The sequence below is a fragment of the Balaenoptera borealis genome (assembly GCF_965194805.1).
Source record: "Balaenoptera borealis genome assembly, chromosome: 3".
NCBI classification, from domain to species: Eukaryota; Metazoa; Chordata; class Mammalia; order Artiodactyla; family Balaenopteridae; genus Balaenoptera; species Balaenoptera borealis.
In genome coordinates, this window is record NC_138866.1 from 49,938,640 (window position 1) to 49,960,148 (window position 21,509).

Genomic DNA, 21,509 nt, shown 5'->3' on the forward strand with positions numbered 1-21,509 from the left:
GATTCCAACTCATTACATGAACAGCTGAATTGATAGCTAAATATATTTATTCTATTGCTAAATATATATTATGAACCATAAAATCTGACTTTGACTCACTCGGTTATCTGTTGACCTGTGATGACCCCATTAAAACTTCATTTGTTCTACTGACCAGTCCTCAAGAATATGTAGTATAAAACCAGTACTTTTACATAATCAATTTTCAAGTGCTAGTGTTCTCTTGTTTTATATAGTCTAGTTAAAGAATGAATGCTATATTGAAATCTATATATTCCTTGCTTAGGCAAACAATCTGAAGGGGAAGAAAATATCAGTTCAGTTTTACAGATCCAAGTTTGGATTATACCATGCATGTGTGCACACGTCTGTGCAGGCAGACACACACACACACACAAAAATGCCTACAGATTAAAACACACTTAAATTAAAAAAAACAAAAACAAAAAACAAACAAAAAAAAAACACACTTAAATTTCGAACTTACCTTCCAGACCAGGTCCAGGTATCTAAGTTTAGATAGTGCAAATCATTCATCCTAGTTTGCTAAAACAAAAGTGTATGAAATTGGTCAGTGTTTTACATATTTCATGGGCTAAAATTTTGGCTTTAAAATAAATTCAGATTAAAAATAGATTAACTCTATTTTACTTAACATCAGAAGTTTATATATTGGGAAACAATGCTAAGTATTAATAAAGTTAGCATAGAGCTACCAAATTAATGTGTCAAGGGGGAAAGGAAAAAATGAGTTTAAACTAACAAGATTTAGATAATAAGAAATTAAACTTTTCTGATAAATCACTGAAGTGAAGGATTCTCCCCCATTAAAATATGATTTATAATCATCTGTGATTACTCATGTATGGTCCGTTTGGGGAAGAGAAGATTTTAAAAAGTTATTATTGAATGGCATTTTAATCTCTAGACTATTTGAATGTTCAGCTGTTCCACAAACTCAAAAGATCAATTTTCGTAAGAAGCATCAAACATGAAAGACCATTTTCATAAAAAACACTAACCAAAACACGTCCGCCAAAGATATAGCCCTTATTTCCGAGAACTGCACACGTATGCGCGGCTCGTGGCTGCGGTGGAACAGCACCCTGCAAGCAGAGATCAGAAAATGGAGCGCAAAGGTTTGAAACATCTATAACGAAGTCACATTCCTATGCTCAGTATGAGAAATACTTGACTGCTAAGTTACCATTACCTATGTAACTTAATTCAAAACCTTAATGCAAAAGTTCGTTCACGATAGTAATAATTATAGACAAATACTACTCTTAAGGAATTACATTTATTCACCCTGATTTTTACTTTTTTTTACAATATTGACTGATTTATTATTATTATTATTATTATTATTTTTTTGGCTGTGTTGGGTCTTAGTTGCAGCATGCAGGATCTTTCATTGTGGCATGAGGGCTCTCTAGTTGAGGCATGCGGGCTCAGTAGTTGTGGTGCGAGGGCTTAGCTGCCCCACAGCAAAACAGGGATTGAACCCACGTCCCCTGCATTGGAAGGCAGATTCTTAACCACTGGACCACCAGGGAAGTCCCTGACCTTTACTTTTTAAAGCGTTTTTCTTAAATGCCTGACACTATTTGGCAAAATAAGATTTCACATAGGGACTTCCCTGGTGGCGCAGTGGTGGTTGGGAATCCGCCTGCCAGCTCAGGGACATGGGTTCAAGTCCTGGTCCGGGAAGATCCCACATGCCGTGGAGCAACTAAGCCCGTGCATCACACTACTGAGCCCCGGCGTCCAGAGCCCGTGCTCCGCAACAAGAGAAGCCACCGCAATGAGAAGCCCGTGCACTGCAACGAAGAGTAGCCCCCACTCGCCCCAACTAGAGAAAACCCACACACAGCAATGAAGACTCAATGCAGCCAAAATAAATAAATAAATGTATAAAAAAAAGAAAAAAATTTCACATAAATTTTAGCTTAAAATATAAAGATTAAAAAATTATATTTAAAAACATTTTCTTTCTCTCCCTTGCCCATCCCCCCCTTCCCTCCTTTTTCCTCTCTCTCTTCTCTCTCCCTCTCTCTCTCTCACTCATACACACACACAGAGACAAACACACACAGAGTTAATATTAATATGAGTGAGCAGTACACTGTGTGATGATCTCAGACTTAAAAAAAAATCAATCTGCCCCCCTAAAACTCTTGATGCTTCAAATTCCACAATAAGAACTTCACTCTTGGCTTAAGCCAGTGTTTGTCTCTTACTAAAACTCTTCACATTAACTGATAATACTTCTTTATACTTTACTTTGAATAAATATAGCAGATCTTTTCTTCAGAGAAGTTTGGGGTTGGTGGGAAAAGAGGGTATAATGGGTAGATTAATGAATAAGATTTGAAGGAAGAATTTTTTTTTAATTAATTAATTTATTTATTTATTTTTGGCTGTGTTGGGTCTTTGTTTCTGTGCGAGGGCTTTCTCCAGTTGCGGCGAGCGGGGGCCACTCTTCATCGCGGCGCGCGGGCCTCTCACTGTCGCGGCCTCTCCCGTTGCGGAGCACAGGCTCCAGACGCGCAGGCTCAGTAGTTGTGTCTCAGGGGCCTAGCCGCTCCGCGGCATGTGGGATCCTCCCGGACCGGGGCACGAACCCGTGTGCCCTGCATTGGCAGGCGGATTCCCAACCACTGCGCCACCAGGGAAGCCCCTGAAGGAAGAATTTTCTGCATAATTTCCATGTGTTCATGGTGGGTACTTTCGTGTATGTATTTAATTCCAAGTTCTGAAAGAACCCAACATTTTCAGCTCATTGGCTACCAAATGTGGGCACAGGAAATTTAAGCACTACATCCAATATCATAACCTCCTAGACTTTTTTACTTGAATAATTATGAGGTCAACATGGTAAGAAATAATTCAGATATTACCTATATAACACTTAAATAAATGAGAGAACCATTTGTGTTGCAGTTCCCAACACTTCCAACAAAAGTTTTATTGTCCCATCCCTGATCTGAAATTCTGGAAAAATTCTTCTACTATATACACATTCATTATGAAATAAATATTGACTTTCTCCTTTTTTATTTATGAAATACATTTAATATCCAACCAAAGCTTCTGAATAAACTGAGTTCATACCAGTCCAAACAGAAACAAAGTAATGGCATTTGCATTAGCCTGTGTGGCTAACTGCATAAATAATGCACAGTGCTTATTAGGTCATTTGAAATACTGAAAATAACCCAAAGACCACTATTATACTCTACTGTCCTCATAGGGTTAAAAGTCCCATGTAGAAAAACAATTTCAACTTTCCATTTAACAGATGACGTTATATGGCTTATCTAAAAGTACACAGTTCTTTTCAACCAGTTTCTTCAACTTCAACAGCAATAACTCTTACACTCTACCATGTTACCTTTCCTTTTGCTGCAGATATTTAGGAACAATTAATTAATTTAAGAATGTCTCTAAAAAATAAAGGGAACAAATTCTAGCTGCAACCACATCAGAAAAACCTTCAGATATAGGGGCTTCCCTGGTGGCGCAGTGCTTAAGAATCCGCCTGCCAGTGCAGGGGACATGGGTTCGAGCCCTGGTCTGGGAAGATCCCACATGCCGTGGAGCAACTAAGCCCATGTGCCACAACTACTGAGCCCGTGCACCTAGAGCCCGTGGTCCACAACAAGAGAAGCCACCGCAATGAGAAGCCCGCACACCGCAATGAAGAGTAGCCCCCGCTCGCCGCAACTAGAGAAAGCCCGTGCGCAGCAACGAAGACCCAATGCAACCAAAAATAAAAAATAAATTAAAAAAAAAACCTTCAGATATAATATAAACAATGTAAGAACTTATTTGAAGAAATAATCAGAGAAATCACAGTGAAAATACTGTTAAACACTAACTGAAAGAGTGTCAGTGCCTGTTAGGCTGCTGGTGCAGAAGGGGGGAAGGGGTACGGATGAAGGTAAGGAGAGAGAGAAGGAGTCACAACAGAAAGACCTTAAGTCCAAAGAACTAATTATAAGCTACCTCAGTTCACTTATCCCAGGGAGTACATTCTAAAAATATGCCTGCAGTAGCTCCAGGCTCTTGCTTATTCTCTAAGGGAGCAGAGCGTTAAGAGGCCTGAAAGAGATCCAGGATGAGTTTCAGTAGATCCAGTCTCAATAATATTTCTCTCCACCTGCTTGCTGACACGAAACTATTTTAACAGAGATAAGATGCTTTTATTTCATTAATACACAAATCTTAACATTAAAATGCTGACTGATTGAGTTATTTGTAGTGAGGTGGATGGAGTTAGAGTCTGTCATACAGAGTGAAGTAAGTCAGAAAGAGAAAAACAAATACAGTATGCTAACACATATATATGGAATCTAAGGAAAAAAAAAAGGTCATGAAGAACCTAGGGGCAGGACGGGAATAAAGACGCAGACCTACTAGAGAATGGACTTGAGGACGTGGGGAGGGGGAAGGGTAAGATGTGACAAAGTGAGAGAGTGGCATGGACATATATACACTACCAAATGTAAAATAGATAGCTAGTGGGAAGCAACCGCATAGCACAGGGAGATCAGCTCGGTGCTTTGTGACCACCTAGAGGGGTGGGATAGGGAGGGTGGGAGGGAGGGAGATGCAAGAGGGAAGAGATATGGGAACATATGTATATGTATAACTGATTCACTTTGTTATAAAGCAGAAAGTAACACACCATTGTAAAGCAATTATACTCCAATAAAGATGTTAAAAATAAATAAATAAATAAAATAAAATAAAATGCTGACTGCAGGAAAATTCAATCAACAAATATGATCGACTGATAGTTGATCAGTTCCAAAATTAGAAGAGAACAGAAGAGCACTGGAAACCTGAAAAGCACTGCTTGGAAACAGAGGATGCTGAGAAGGGTCAAACCTTGTAACACTTGCTATTTTGCACAGAACCTCCCTCACTACCATCTACAGAAGCTGAACTGCAAGGAATTTTAGTCATACGTGCATGTTAGTGACAGAAATTTGGTTTTGCCTGTTCAGCATTCTATTCTGCACAGTTCCGGTGAGCTGACCAATCACAATACCTTGCTCCCCTAGGGACAGATCTGAGACTCAGACCTGGCCAGTCATCCCCTTGGCAGCAGGGACTGATATAGAGTAGGAACATGCCTAAGTAGAGCCAGAGTCCTTTTCTAGGACAAAGATATAGACATTGACAGAATACAGCACCAATAGAAAGATCTGCTGGTGTAGCCAGGGCCCATATTCCCTTCTAAATGAGCTGGACAGTCTGCAGTAGACAGAATGAAGCTGGCACCCAGAGAAGCAGGGAGAAGCCGACAGAGAGATGCAAATATTGTGATGGTGTTGGATAACTTGCTCCAGTTCCTAAGGTCCTGGTCCCTGTAGCTCTTCCACTGTGTGAGCCACTTCAAAATACGCTTCCCAGCTATGTGAGAATTCTTTAATGGCTTAAACTAATGTGAATTTGTGTTTGTTCACGAGCAGATGAAAGAGTATTAAGATTGCAAGGGTTTATGAAACATGGGCTTTTTAAAATCATGGACTTTGTTACGAAAGGACTCTTTAAAAGAGACTTCATTAAATCAGGGCATTACACTTGTGGGTAAAGAATGATGATGGCACCTCTTTAGATTTTTCTAGAAAACCTCAGTTAGCCTGGAGAAAAATATGTGATTAAAAAAAAGTACTAATAACAGTTCTCATAAGAGAACCCCTTTGTATATGATAACAAACTCAATTACTAAAATCCAATAACCCAGTAAAAGAAATAGATTTTAAAAGTATTAATGAGTACACAAACATAAAGGTAACTTTTTACAATACTTACTTTAATTTCTGGTTGAAGCCAACTCTGTGTCTTTGTGTCAAATATGTGAACATCGTTATGCCAACCCCAGAATATCTGCTCTTCCTAAAACAGAAATTTAAAAAATATTTTTGAAAGCTTTTATAATTTTTAGATTAGTATTATAGTTTCACTGCATATTCACTGGTGAAATAATAGGCACTTTTACAGAAATAGAGTTAAGTGTGACCATAGTCATAAAGCTAATGCATACACCAGGGTAACTACAGTCATAAAGCTAACGCATACACCAGTGTAACCACAGTCGTAAAGCTAATGCATATACCAGTGGCTCACAAAGTGTGGTCCCTAGGCCATAGCAGCATCACCTGGCAACTTTCCTTCTCGTAGTATTGCTTGCATGAGTCATGACTTTACTTGTTGACAATCTTCCACTTCTCTCAAAGGAATATCTCTTTTAAAATTGCAGAGAACAGAATGATATTTACATTTGGAAATCTCTTTTCCTAAAGTACAGGTTCAGAATTCCTAATCACTGCTGTTAGAAACTTTAGGGAACAATGGTTCCTTTTTCCAAAAAATTCCAATCAATTCTACTTAACCAAGCACCTTGTTCTTACGCATCAAACTTATGCTCACTCTCTTGTCTTCTAGGAAGACGAAACTATTGGCAAGGCAAAGATTTAGCAGTTAGACTGTATTTAGCATCTTCTGCATTGCTGAAATCCTCTACCACTACTCTAGCTTACCTCTGTACCAGTTTTATGTTATATGTCAGGAATATATCATTCATTTTTGTCAGGACTTGTCAAACAAGTCAAATAAACTAAATAATTTACTTAGTTTAGAATCTAAATGAAAAAAAATCTACCTGTACACCACAAACTTTAGGACATGATCATTAGCCTAACTATACTAGAGGAGAAAAAAATGAGAGATTTCACTGATGAGTAGACATAATTAATGGGAAGTTATATTACTAAAAATTATCAGTAATACTGTAAGTAGCAAAACTTTAAAGATATTTCATTTTAAAAACTCAAAAACCATGTAAACCATTTTTAACACTTAAAAACCATTCAGTTTTATTAATTAGCACATATTAATTTCACACATAGTCTAAATAAAGACTATGGAGAATTTTTAAATACCCATATACAAAGAGATATACATGAAATGTACATATACCTTTACATTAATAACGTACAATAATAATACATGCTAGTAGAAGGTAAAACTGAAGAGTTACTGTGTATCTTGGTGGTGAGATCAATGGTTTTTAAAGTTATCTATTAAAAGATTTCATTTTTATAAGTCATGAGTTCTTTCATTAATAATAGTTTATTCTCTAACCAGTAAGAATAAATAGAAAAAGTAATATGACTACCAACTTACTCACTCTCATACAGAAGCCAGACTGAGCTATGAATAGTTCTGGTGGACGTACCTAAAAGGAGGTGTATGTCAGCAATAGCCACTGCGGTTACCTATGAACAAAGTATTTCCAAGTTGTGCTAAAGCCACTAGTTGTCTAACAGAAGCAGCTATAAGTGATTAATGGCATCAGAAAAGACATTACTCTGCCAGTAGCCATGAAGGCTGATATAATTAGGTGAGAGAACCTCCTGCAACTGAACCCAAATTCAAAAGAGAGAAAATACATTTTTTTTCATAATATCAATTACAGCAAATTAAAATGAGAAAAACTGGGCTCATTATTTCTGAAGACTGTAACGTGACACTAACTTAGAGGAAAATGTAAACAGGGATTACTCTCTTACCCAAGATGCATCATGAACATCAAAACAATCCTGGAGTTCATTGTGTCTCCTACACCCATAGCCACCAAAATATATTAATCTGAAAAACAAAACAAAGGACACACTTTAGGAGTTCTACTTTCAGTCTGTTCACAGAAAGTAGGAAGACATCATTTCTCTCATAACCTCACAACCTAAACAAGCCATATAAACTACAAAACCATAGTTTAAAAAAAAAAATCGAAGAGCTATGGGAACAAAGAGACCTAAATGAACTAATTCCAGAAAGTGATGAGCTCCCAGTAGGAGAGAAGAGGCCCATGGCTGCTTTCATCCCTGATGTAACAGCAGGAGGAGAAAGAATCCAGCACAGATTGGGTTTGTAAAAGAAGTCACCCAAAATTTTAACAGTCACATGTAGGCTGGCATAGCAAATTAGAATCTTAAGAAACTCAGCCACAGAGGGAGCTTGAACCTACTCAACAACTTTTTCACATAGTCTTCAGGGAGGGCTCAGGGTCAGTCACCAAGAGCTGGAAGCAGAGAAGAGCTGAGCAACTCTCCTTGAGGCAATCTGAGCTATCAACTCTAAAGTTTGGGATCTGGGCAGGAGATCTGGCAGAAACACCTCAGAGGCATGCCAAGCCATTATAGCATACAGGGAGGGTGGCTGCCCTCAAAAGGCCAGGGGGGGAGGTGCAATGCTGAAAGAGATCTCTCAAGGTGCAGAAAGTATAAAGTGGGATTGGAGAGCAAACAGAACTCCCTAGCAACACAGGTAGGCTATGAAACAAGGAGAGATCTCCCACAGTTCTGAGAAGTAGGTACTCAGCTGTGAAGCACTGTTCAAAATCTCTAGACAATCTCTAGTGCTCAAACATTGGGCTGTAGCAAAGGAAAGTCTTGGTCCTGCATCAGAACATTTGAAGCCAGTGGTTAAACTGAATCAAACTAAAGCTGCAACAAAGTCCAAACACAGATCAACTATAGATTAGACTGACTTAAATCCCACTCTAGCAACCTGAAAAAGGAAAAAAGGGCATGTCCTTTTCTGGAAAGAAATATTGTTTATTCCCATCTTTACTGTTCTTTCGTACAGAATGTCTGTCAAATGATGAAGAAATTACAAGGTATAAGAAAAGGCAAAAAAAGTGACCCATGATCAAGAGAGGAAAGAGTCAATATAAGCTGACTCCAAGGTGGCCCAGATATTAGAATTATTAGACATGGCCTTTAAAATAACTATGGTAGAAATAGTAACAGACTAGTTTGTAAAAGGTGGACAATGTGCAGGAAGAACTAGGTAATTTTGGCACAGACATGGAACCATGAAAAAGAATGAAATGAAAATGCAAAAAATTGGAAAATAAGATGTCAGAAATAAAGAAATTCATTAGATAGTCATAACAGGAAACTGGACATAGCAATGGAAAAGATGAACTTGAAGATAAGTCAATTGGTCAAAAAAAGTATCCAAATTAAAACAAAGAGAATAAAAGAGTGGGGGGCAGGGAAGAGAGCCCAAGCTCTGTATAACAATATCATATGATCTAATGTGCATATAATAGGAGTCCCAGAAGGAGAAGAGACAAATAAATGGGTAGAAGAAATATTTGTTAATTAGTAAGAACTTCCTAAAACTGATGAAAGATATACATCCACCAGCCCCAGAAGCTCAGCACACTCCAAGCTGGATAAATACAAATGAGTGAATTTCTCACCAGAAGAATGAGGCCAAAAGGCAATGTAATAAAAGTCATTAAAGTGCTGAAAGAAAGAAAAAAATCTGTCAACCCCATGAGTGAAAAAAATCACAAGGAAAGTTAGAAATTACCTTGAAATGACTGAAAATGCAGACAGAATAAAACAAAACTTATGGAATACTGTGAAGGTGGTGCTCAGAGGGAATCTTATAGCTATAAATGCCCACAAATTTAAAAAGAAAGATCTCATATCAATAATATAACTGTACACATCAAGGAACTAGAAAGAGAAGCAAACTAAACCCATAGATAACAGAAGGAAATAATAAAAATTAAAGGGGAAATAAGCAAAATGGTGAATAGAAAAACAATAGAGAGAAACAACAAAACCAAAAGTTGGGTCTTTGAAAATATCAACAAAATTGACAAATCTTTAGCTAGGTTGACTAAAAAAAAAGTAGAGAAAATTCAAATTACTAAAATTAGGAGTGACAGAGGGGACATTGCTGTTAACATGACAGAAATAAAAAGTATCATAAGAGAATACCAAAAAACTGCATACCAACAGACTGTATAAACTAGATGAAATAGAAAAATTCCTGGAAAGACACACACTTCCAAAAGGGGCTCATGAAGAAATAAAAAATCTGAATAAACATATAATAAGTAAAGAGACTGAATCAGTAATCCAAAAACCTCCCAACAAAGAAAAGTCCAGGACCAGATGCCTTCAGTGGTGAATTCTATCAAATATTTCAAGAAGAATTAATACCAACCCTTCTCTAACATTTAAAAATACTGAGAAGGAGGGAACACTTCCTAACTCATTCAATGAGGTCAGCATTATCCTGAAACTGAAGCCAGACAAAAACACAAGAAGAAAACTACATATATCTGATAAGGGTTTACTATCCAAATATGTAAAGAATTCCTACAACTCAATAACAAAAAGATAAAACAATCCAATTTTTAAAAAATGGGCAAAGGACTAGAATAGACATTTCTCCAAAGAAGATATACAAACGGCCAATAAGCACCGGAAAAGATGGTCAACATCATTAGTCACTGGGGAAATACAAATCAAAACCACAATGGATACCACTTCACACCCATTACAATGGCAATTATAAAACAAACAAACAAACAAAAAACAAAAGAAAATAGCAAGAGTTGGTGAGACTGTAGAAAACTGGAACGTTTATAGTGGGAATATAACATGGCATAGTTACTGTGGAAAACAGTTTGGTTCTCCTCAAAATGTTGAACATAGGGGCTTCCCTGGTGGTGCAGTGGTTAAGAATCCACCTGCCAATGCAGGGGACACGGGTTCGAGCCTGGTCCAGGAAGATCCCACATGCCGCAGAGCAACTAAGCCCATGCGCCACAACTACTGAGCCTACGCTTTAGAGCCCATGAGCCACAACTACTGAAGCCCGCGCGCCTAGAGCCTGTGCTCCACAACAAGAGAAGCCACCACAACGAGAACCCTGCGCACCACAATGAAGAGTAGCCCCCGCTCGTCACAATTAGAGAAAGCCCGCACACAACAACGAAGACCCAACACAGCCAAAAATAAATAAATTAAAAATAAATTAAATTAAATTAAAAAAAAATGTTGACCATAGAATTACCATATGACCCACCTAAAAGAATTAGAAAAAGAAGAACAAACAAGGTCCAAAGTCAGCAGAAGGAAAGAAATAACAAAGATCAGAGAAGAAATAAATAAAATAGAGATTTAAAAAACTAATAGAAAAGATCAATGAAAATAAGAGCTGGTTCTTTGTAAAGATACACAAAATTGAAAATTTTTTAGTCAGACTCATCAATAAAGAAAGAGAGAAGACCCAAGTAAATAAAATCAGAAATAAAAGAGAAGTTACAACCAGCACCACAGAAATACAAATCATAAGAGATTACTATGAACAATTATAAGCCAAAAAAATGAACAACCTAGAACTGGATAAACTCCTAGCCACATACAATCTCCCAAGACTGAATGAGGAAGAAACAGAAAATCTGAACAGACTGACTACTAGCAATAAAATTGATCAGTAATCAAAAAAACTCCCAAAAAACAAAAGTCCAGGACCAGATGGCTTCACAAATGAATTCTATCATACCTTCAAAGAAGATTTAACACCTATCCTTCTCAAACTATTCTAAAAAAATTGAAGAGGAGAGAAAATTTCCAAACCCATTCTACAAGGCCAGCATTACCTTGATACCAAAATCAGAAAAAGACACTACAAAAAAAGAAACTTACAGGCCAATATCCCTGGTGAACATAGATACACAAATCTTCAACAAAACACTAGCAAACTGAATTCAACAATACGTTAAAAGGATCATACACAATGATCAAGTGGGATTTATCCCAGAAATGCAAGGATGGCTCAGTATCCACAAATCAATCAACATGACACACCACAGTAACAAAATGAAGGCTAAAAATCATGCAATCAACTCAATAGCTACAGAAAAAGCATTTGACAAAATCCAACATCGATTCATTACAAAAACTCTCAACAAAGTGGGTGGAAAAGGAACATACATCAACACAATAAAGGCCATTTTTGACAAACTCACAGCTAACATCATAGTCAATGGTGAAAAGCTGAAAGCGTTTCCTCTAAGATCAGGAACAATACAAGGATGCTCCCATTTTTACTTAATATTGGAAATCCTAGCCACAGCAATCAGAGAAGAAAAAGAAATAAAAAGCATCCAAATTGGAAGGGAAGGAATAAAACTGTCACTATTTGCAGATGACATGATTCTATATATAGAATACTCTAAGGAGTCCACCAAAAAACTATAAAAACTAATAAATGAATTCAATAAAGTTACAGGACACAAAATTAATAGACATAAATCGGTTGCATTTCTATACACTAATAATGAACTATCAGAGACAGAAATCAAGAAAATAATTCCATTTACAATTGCATCAAAACGAATAAAATACCTAGGAATAAATTTAACCAAAAAGGTGAAAGACCTGTACTATGAAAACTATAAGGCACTGATGAAAGAAATTGAAGATGACATGAATAAGTGGAAAGATATTTCATGTTTATGGATTGGAAGAATTAATATTGTTAAAATGTCCATACTACCCCAAGCAATCTATAGATTCAATGCAATCCTTATCAAAATACTGATGGCATTTTTTTCACAGAGCTAGAACAAATAATCCTAAAATTTTTATGGAACCACAAAAGACTCCAAATAGCCAAAATAATCTTGAGAAAGAAGAACAAAGCTAAATGTGTCATGGTCCCTGGTTTCAAACTATACTACAAAGCTACAGTAATAAAAACAGTAAGGTACTGGTACAAAAATAGACACATAGATCAATGAAACAGAATAGAGAGCCCAGAAGTAAACCCATGCACGTATGCTCATTTAATCTACAACATAAGAATATACAGGGGCTTCCCTGGTGGCGCAGTGGTTGAGAATCTGCCTGCCAATGCAGGGGACACGGGTTCAAGCCCTGGTCTGGGAAGATCCCACATGCCACGGAGCAACTAGGCCTGTGAGCCACAACTACTGAGCCTGCGCGTCTGGAGCTTGTGCCCCGCAACAAGAGAGGCTGCGACAGTGAAAGGCCCACGCACCGTGATGAAGAGTGGCCCCCGCTTGCTGCAACTAGAGAAAGCCCTCACACAGAAACGAAGACCCAACACAGCCAAAAATAAATAAATAAATTAATTAATTAAATTTTAAAAAAAGACAAAAATCTACTATACTCTTTAAAAAAAATATACAATGGAGAAAAGACAGTCTCTTCAATAAGTGGTGTTGGGAAAACTTACAGCTACCTATAAAAGAATGAAACTAGACCATTTTCTCACACTATATACAAAAATAAACTCAAAATGCATTACAGACTTAAGCATAAGACTTGATACTATAAAACCCCTAGAAGAAAACTTAGGCAGTACACTCTTTGAAATCAGCCTTAGCAATATGTTTTTGGATCTGTCTTCTCTGGCAAGGGCAACAAAAGCAAAAATAAGCAAATGGGACCACAACAAACTAAAAAGCTTTTGTACAGCAAAAGAAACCATCAATAAAACAAAAAGGCAACCTACTGAATGGGAGAAGATATTTGCAAATGATATGTCCACTAGGGGCTAATATACAAAATATATAAAGAACTCAAACAACTCAGTATCAGTTAAAAAAAACAACCCAGTTAAAAAATGGGGAAAAGACCTGAATAGACATTTTTCCAAAGAACACATACAGATGTCCAACAGGCACATGAAAAGATGCTCAGTATCGCTAATCGTCAGGGAAATGCAAACCCAAACCACAATGAGATGTCACCTTATACCTGTCAGAATGGCTATTATCAAAAGGACAAGAAATAACAAGTGTTGGCACAGATGTGGAGAAAAGGAAACCTTCATGCATTGTTGGTGGGAATGTAAATTGATACAACCACTATAGAAAACAGTATGGAAGTTCCTCAAATAATTAAAAATAGAACTACCATACCATCCAGCAATGCCACTCCTATTTAACCAAATAAAATGAAAACACTTATTCAAAAAGATATATACACCCAATGTTCATTGCAGCATTATTTACAATAGCCAAGATATGGAAGCAACCTGTGTCCATCAACAGATGAATGGATAAAGAAGATGTGGTGTGTATGTATGTACACACACACACACACACACACACACACACAAACAAACACAATGAAATATTACTCAGCCATAAAAAAGAATGAAATTTTGCCATTTGTGACAACATGGATGAACTCAAGATATTATGCTAAGTGAAATAAATCAGAGAAAAACAAATACTGCATGTTTTCACTTATGTGTAGAATGTAAAAATCAAAACAAAGAACAAATATGAAAAAACAGATACAGAGAACGAACTAGTGGTTGCTAGAGGGGAAGGGTGGGGGATGGGTGAAATAGTGAAGGGATGAAGAGGTACAAACCACCAGTTATAAAATTTAAAAACTAAATAATAAAAGATAAACTTGGATTCATATCTCATACCATTCACAGGTTTTTACTGGTTCTTTTTTTTTTGGCTGTGCCACACAGCTTGCAGGATCTTAGTTCCCCGACCAGGGATCAAACCCGTGCCCTCAGCAGTGAAAGTGTGGAGTCCTTACCACTGGACTGTCAGGGAAGCCCTCCCAGGTTTCTAAAAATAACAAAAGTACTAGAGGAAAATATGTGAGAACTAGTTTATAATCTTGGAGTGGAAAAAACCTTTGCAATTGACTCAAAGTCAAGAAGCCAGAAAAGAAATTATTGATAAATTTACCTAAATAACAGCTTTAAGAAGCTGTTTAAGACACGCAAAACACACTTTATGCAAAGTCAAAAGACAAATGACAACCTGGAAAAAATATTTTCATATATCACAGTCAAACACTAATCTCTTTATACATAAATAACTCCTAGAAATCAAGAGTATCAAATAAAATAAATAAAAAATAATTAGCAAAGGATCAATCAAATAAAAAATAATTAGCAAAGGATTTATTTTTCAGTTCAGAGAAAAAGAAATAAAAATTGCCCTTAAATATATGAAAATTAAAATAAGACTGAGGCATCACATCTCACCTAAAAATTTGGCCAAAAACATCTAAGTTTGCCTGCAAATTCTTGGCAAGGCTGGGGACAAAGAGGCACTCCATTATTGACAACACAAAACAGCACAAATTTATTGGAGGAAAAGTTGGCAAAATCCAATGTTATGGATTGAATTGTGTCCCCCACAAAATTCATATATAGAAGTCCTAAGCCCCTGTATTTAGAATGTGACATTACTGGCTACTCAAAGCAGAGTACTAATGGTTATCAATTTGTAGGGCCAGAGAAAGCAACAACAGCATAATCATAGTTGGTTTCTCTTTAAATCTGATTAATCCACAATTCAAAGGTTTAAGATTTTCCTTTCCAAATTCTCATATTCTAGAGAGTATTTTGATCCATGTACCTTTTCATGACCAAGATAATCTTATTCCTTACCCTCTGGAATTCTGATATGCTTTTTGAGAATTATAAAATATTCTGTCAAATTTTAATGTCTGCCTTTTGTATTCAAAATATAAATGTGTATTATTTAAACTGATTGTTCTTTAAAACTTAACACCCTCCATCTTAATTATTATAAGTGCCCCCTGCAGTCTAAAAAGAGATTTTTTTAAAATAAACTGAATATTGAATAAAGCAGAATAGGAATTACTGCAATTAAGAAGGCAAAACAATTATATTTTCTAGAAATAAAAACATAAGAATAATTAAAAAAGAATGTGACCTTATTTAGAGACAGGGTCCTTATAGAGGCAATCAAGTTAAAATGAAGTCATGAGGGTAGGTCCTAATCCAATATGACTGGTATTCTTACAAAAAGGGAAAATTTGGAGACAGACAAGCACACAGAGAGAATGCTATGTGACTATGAAGGCAGAGATCAGAGTGTTGCTTCAACACACCAAAAAGGTTGCCAACAAATCACCAGAAGCTGGGGACAGGCATAAAACAGATTCTTTCTCAAAACCCAGAGAACGAACCAACACTGCTGACACCTTGATCTCAGACTTCTAGCCTCCAGAACTATGAGACAATACATTTCTGTTGTTTATTCAGTTTATAGAACTCTGTTACAGCAACCTTAGCAAAATAAACATTTATCACAATTATAAATGTATTATCCTTTGACCAGAAATCAAATTCTGGAATTTTATCCAACAAATAGATCTGCAATCATATGTATATATACACAAAGATATTCATTTAATCTAAGTGTTGCGTCATCTATATGGGAAAGTTTAAATAAACTTGGTATATCCACACAGGAGAATACTATGCAACTGTAAAAACAAAAACAAAATCAAGCTTTCTAACTAGAGATACAGAAAGATTAAAGTTCCCCATGGTATACTGTTGACTAAAAGAAGTCCAGTGGTTGAGACACCGCACTTCCAATGCAGGGGGTGCGGGTTCGATCCCTGGTCAGGGAACTACAATTCCCATATGCCGTGTGGCATGGCCCCCTCAAAAAAAAAAAAAGGAAGCAGCAGGGTGCAGAATAGTGTACGGAGTACACCGATATTTGTGTAAGGAGGAGGAAGAGAAGAGCACGTACCTATGTATTTGCTTCTATCTGCACAAAGTCACAGGGATGGCAGTTGTTCCCAAACTTGCCTGCACTTGGAATCACCTGAGGAGCTTAAAAAAATCATACCCCCAGTGATTGTAATTTGATTAGTTCTGGGGTATCACCTGGGCTTCAGAGCTTTTAAAAGATCCCCAGATTATTTCTCTGGCAGACAAGTTTGAGAACCACTGCTATAAAAATACAAAAGATATTAATAAAAGTAGCCATTTGTGCATGTGGAGGGTGGGAACAGGATGGATGGGGACAGGAGTGGGAGCCAGACTTTTCATCGTATCCTTTTTAATATGGTTTTGATTTTTGAACCGTGTAACTGTATTAACGATTCAGAAAATTAATAAAGTAATGAATTTTTAAAAACCAAATAGCTGCTTCCACCATGTTTATTCTTATGACCTGGCTCTTATCCAGGTTCAAAACTGCCTTTAACATCAGTGTCAAAACAAGTTTGTAACTATCTTGAAAAAAATTTCAGACTTTCAAGTTTTCTCTATTTTGGTCACAAGCTGTAATCCTTACTTGAGTGCAGTTAATGAGATGGTTTTGCTGCATTACCTGTCTTTATATACCCAGCAGGAAAGTTTATCACGTGGTGTGGGTGGTTGACCTTCAAAGTTGGTGAGTTTTTCCCAAACATAGGTTCCATCTCTTGTTCGCAAATTAACAAAATAAAGCTTTTAAAAGAGGAGAACACCATTAGCAGACAGGACATTGGAAAATTAAACATATGTCACAGGGATATGTGATCCAAAATTAATAATATTACTTTTTCATTTTTAAAAGGTAAAAATTTTAATTGTAGAGTTAATGAAAATGGAACTATGTTTTAGAAGCAAAAATGATATATGAAAAATACTGAAATGGATCTTTTCCCATCATGCTCTTGTCCTATGAATATCAACTAAGTACGTAGTTAATTCTGAAGCAGAAAGACATGGCAGAAGAGAGCATGATGCTGCATTTTCACCCTATCTTTCAAACCTTATCATCATAAGCTCAAGCTTTTCTACATATGTCTTCTTTGTAAAATACATTCGTAAACTTGTGAGATGAAGTGACACATTAAACATTACATTTTTCTGCGCTCTGAATTGAAAAAAAAAATTACTCGATTGCTGTATCCTTTGTCATCATATCCTCCAAAAACGTATAGCTTTCCATTAATGCAAGCACCGCAACTTCCTGACATGGAGGTAGGGAGTTCTCCTTCCATGAGGTGCATCGTCCTGCAGCAAGAGTAACGTGGAATTCCATAACTTTCCAGAAAAGCAAATTAAGATTCCCTTTGAACTCCATGAGTACTTTTTCAATGAAAACTGTCACTGACAATTACGATTAAGATGTAATGGTAGCCAATACTGTAAAAACTGTAAGAAGATCCATGGTAAAGATTTTTCAACCTACTGGGGAAGAAAAAGTTACAAAATCTTCACATGTCACCAGAATTGGGAATTAGTTAGTAGAACAAAGCAAAGTCTTCAGAAACAGCCTTAGTCTTGAGAGGAATAGTAGAGGACAAAGAATGGAGAGAGGAAGCGAGTTGGGGAAAGAAACAGCCAGAGAGAATAAAGCATTGAAAGAAAAGGAAAGGGAGACAATATAATGTTGCAGCACATTCTAAGTATGGTCTCAGACTCCCTGTGGGCGATGACAGCAGTTATAACAGATATTAAGACTGGACATTCTATAATTTAAAGTTACTTACCACAACCCACTATCAATCTCATAGGTCCAAATCTCATCATTAGGCAAATATACTTCATTGTCTTCAATAGACTAAAAACACAGAATACATAAAATTATGTTTATTAATTACAAAGTAACAACTAAGTAGTTCCTCAGGATGGGAAAACTGCAATGGAAATAGTACAAAACACAAAACCATAAACAGCCTCAAAGATGACTTTTTCAACAGAAATAAAGATAGATCAAAAGGGAAGGGGAAGACAGACATTTTCTAAGAGAAAGTGGGCAAACAATAAGGGTTAGAATACAAAATAGCAAGTACATGAGTCTCAAGAAGAGACTCAGGGTAGTTAAACCTTACAAGGAATTTCAAGTAAGAGAAAATAGCAAAACAATAACATTACAGCAGAATACTGAAGAATGTGAAGCCAGGAAGAAAAGGAGTATCAAAAAAGGGCAATATATTTTGGGTGAAGGGAAGGAGTTAAGAAAGGAAACTTAAAGTATAATTAAGAGCACTGTATCATATACCTTGATTCACTAAACATATTTTTTGAGTGCCTACTATGTGCAAGCATAGTGTTAGATATTCATTAAATATAGAATCTAAGGATCAAGATAAATTTAGCTAGTCAAAATGACAACTCAGAATCTGAATAATCTCTAAAGAAGCCGATAATATAAACAGAATAGTACATTCTGATATTTATGATGAAAAGAAAAATAAGAATAGAATAATAATTTTCTTTATGTTAAGTTTAAAAACTTAGGGGTTAAAACAAATCCTTACATAAATCTATCATGATTACTTAGAATCTATAAAATAACTCAAAAATAGCTAGTTGTAAAAGATGTCAGTTTAAGAATTTCTAAGACTATATGATACATAAATTATTAACATGCTAAGCAGAGTTAGCTAATTTTCTCATTGCTATGTTAGTTAAATTTTTATAATAGTATCTTGGCTACCAGGTCTGTCTATGCCTCTGTCTCTCTCTCTCTCTCTCTTACACACACTCTCTCTCACACGCACACTCTCTCTCTCCCATACACACACAGCAGAAAACCATTATATTAATTCCAAGGAAACTTCCACTCATGTCTGACTGAGGAAACCATATTACATGGCTAAGTAAATAAATGTTAAGAAAGGGAGATTATAATTGCTTGATTCTAAAGTTTAATGGCATCAGGCTCTAGTAGTCTCATGCGTACACCTTTACAACAGAAACAGTATGAAAATGGATTCTGTTACTATTCTGCTTAAGTCCCTTCAATGCTTCCCTGTTGCTTTCAGGATAGTCTAAAATCCTTATGATTCTGTGCTATATGGTACCTGCTATCCCTCCAAAGTTCTTCTTGCCTTTAGTCATTACGCTCCAGTCTTCTTTCAGTTTCCTTCGTACTTTCTCAGCAATTTCACTCCTAAATTATCCCTTCTCTTCTATATCATCAAGTTTCCCTCTCTACTAGATCACTCCTATCAATACCTAAACATGCCTTAGTATGACTCATCTTTAAAAAACAAAAAAAAAACCCAACTCTCCCATAACTCTTTATCTTATTTCTCTGCTCCCTTCACAACAAAATTTCCATACTGAGTTAACTATAGTAGAAGTCTCCATTGCTTCACCTCTCATTATTTCATCAGTCCAGACTAATCAATCCAGACTCATTCCACTAAAACTGCTTTTGTCAAGGTCACCCTAGAAAAAGAGAACTAGTGAACTGATTCATCCAGAAACATAGCCCAGAGAGATGGAATATATAAAAAAGAAGAGACATGGAGGAAGAGAGAGAAGAACTAAGTCTAATCAGAATTACATTAGGATGTAATAGAGAGAATGAGGAAGAGGCAATATTTGAAGAGACAAAGCCTGAGAGTTTTGTAAAATTGTTGAAAGTCATCAATCCTGAGATCTAGGAAGTCCTAACAAGTTCCAAGCAGGGTAAATAAACAGAAATCCATACCTAGATACATCATAGTAAAACTGTATATCAAAGAAAAAGATACACTCTCAAAAGCTGCCAGAGAAAAGAAAGATCATCTTCAAATGAATGGCAACTAATGACTGACTTCTCATTAGCAACAACTCAAGACTAAATCATATTAGCCAATGTGCTTAATGAAAGTAACTGTCCACCTAGAATTCTATACTCAGTAAAAATATCTTTTAAGAACCGAGGTAAAATAAAGAAATTTTCAAACAAAAACTGAGACAGCTGGCCAATAACAGACCCTCACTTTAAGAAATTCTAATAGATGTTGTACTTCAGGCAAAAGACAAATGATCAAAATTAAACATCTGAAATGCAACAAGCAATAGTGTGACAAGATACTGGTAAAGTGTGTGGGTAGATTTAAACATAAAAAAGGCTAAGCTTTTTTTGATGCCTAATTTAAGGCGGGGGTTGGGGGAACAGGATAGGACTAACTAGGGAAGAGGGTGCTCAGATTTAAAAGTTTGTGAAGTATTTGAACCTTGTGGAAAGAAGTAAAATGATTAACTTTGAACTTCGTGAAGCATTCATGCTGAAATAGAGTATCTACTAGATGACTAGAAATAAATCATCTAATTTCTATACAAGCAAAGAGAAAAAAAAAGGAAAGATAACAAAAAACTCAAAACATTTTCAAAATGACAAAGTTAAAGAAGGAGGAGGAGGAGAAATGAAGGGGGGCAAATATAAAACACATCTGACGAAAAAAGTGTATCAGAATTACTTTCAGTAGAAATAGGCTAAACTCTCTAGATATGTCAGACTAGATAAAAATAAAATCCAGCTATTTTCAGGTTATAAGACATATCTAAAATATAAAGATACACAAAGTTTCCATCAGAAGATATGCCATGCAAATACTAACCAAAAGAAAACTAGTGTAGCCATATTAACACCAGCAAAATAGATTTTAAGGCAAATATTACTACAGATAAAGAGGATCATTACAAAATTATAAAATGTTCTATTAACCAGAAAGCTATAACAGTTCTGAATTCTGGATTCATATACACCCAAAAAGGTAGCCTAAAGATATACATATATAAAGTAAAATCTGACAGGATCATAAGGGGAAACTAACAAATCTACAGTTAGAGTGGGAGTTTTTAATTTTAATATCTGTTACAGTTATTAATAGAACAGGAAGTAAAATAATAAAAAAAGGATATAGGAGATTTGAACACAACTAGCAAGATTAATAAAATGTACACATATAAAACACGCCCGTGAAGTGTCTGTGTATATATATACCTATACATGCATGTATATGTACATATATAATTAGAATATATATTCTTAATGAGAACAAAGAGTATATTTATGAAAACTGATTACATGTTAGTCCTTAAAGCAAGCCTCAACATTTTCCAAAGGACTGGTATTAGATAAGTAG

The 21,509-nt window shown here is 36.1% G+C and overlaps 1 protein-coding gene across 2 annotated transcripts in view; it reads right to left on the bottom strand.

Annotated features, from left to right (window-relative positions):
- Positions 1-21,509, bottom strand: part of KLHDC1 (kelch domain containing 1) — a 52,507-nt gene that overhangs the window by 17,135 nt on the left and 13,863 nt on the right. Inside the window, exons 2-9 of one of the 2 annotated variants that reach the window (XM_082385783.1) lie at positions 18,135-18,205; positions 17,538-17,655; positions 16,985-17,103; positions 7,584-7,662; positions 7,202-7,249; positions 5,824-5,907; positions 1,023-1,106; positions 488-546 (exon numbers count right to left, since the gene is read on the bottom strand). In XM_082385783.1, the coding sequence (XP_082241909.1) occupies positions 488-546; positions 1,023-1,106; positions 5,824-5,907; positions 7,202-7,249; positions 7,584-7,662; positions 16,985-17,103; positions 17,538-17,655; positions 18,135-18,205 (662 nt within the window). The remainder of the gene's footprint in view (positions 1-487; positions 547-1,022; positions 1,107-5,823; positions 5,908-7,201; positions 7,250-7,583; positions 7,663-16,984; positions 17,104-17,537; positions 17,656-18,134; positions 18,206-21,509) is intronic. The other variant, XM_082385784.1, reaches the window with a different exon arrangement.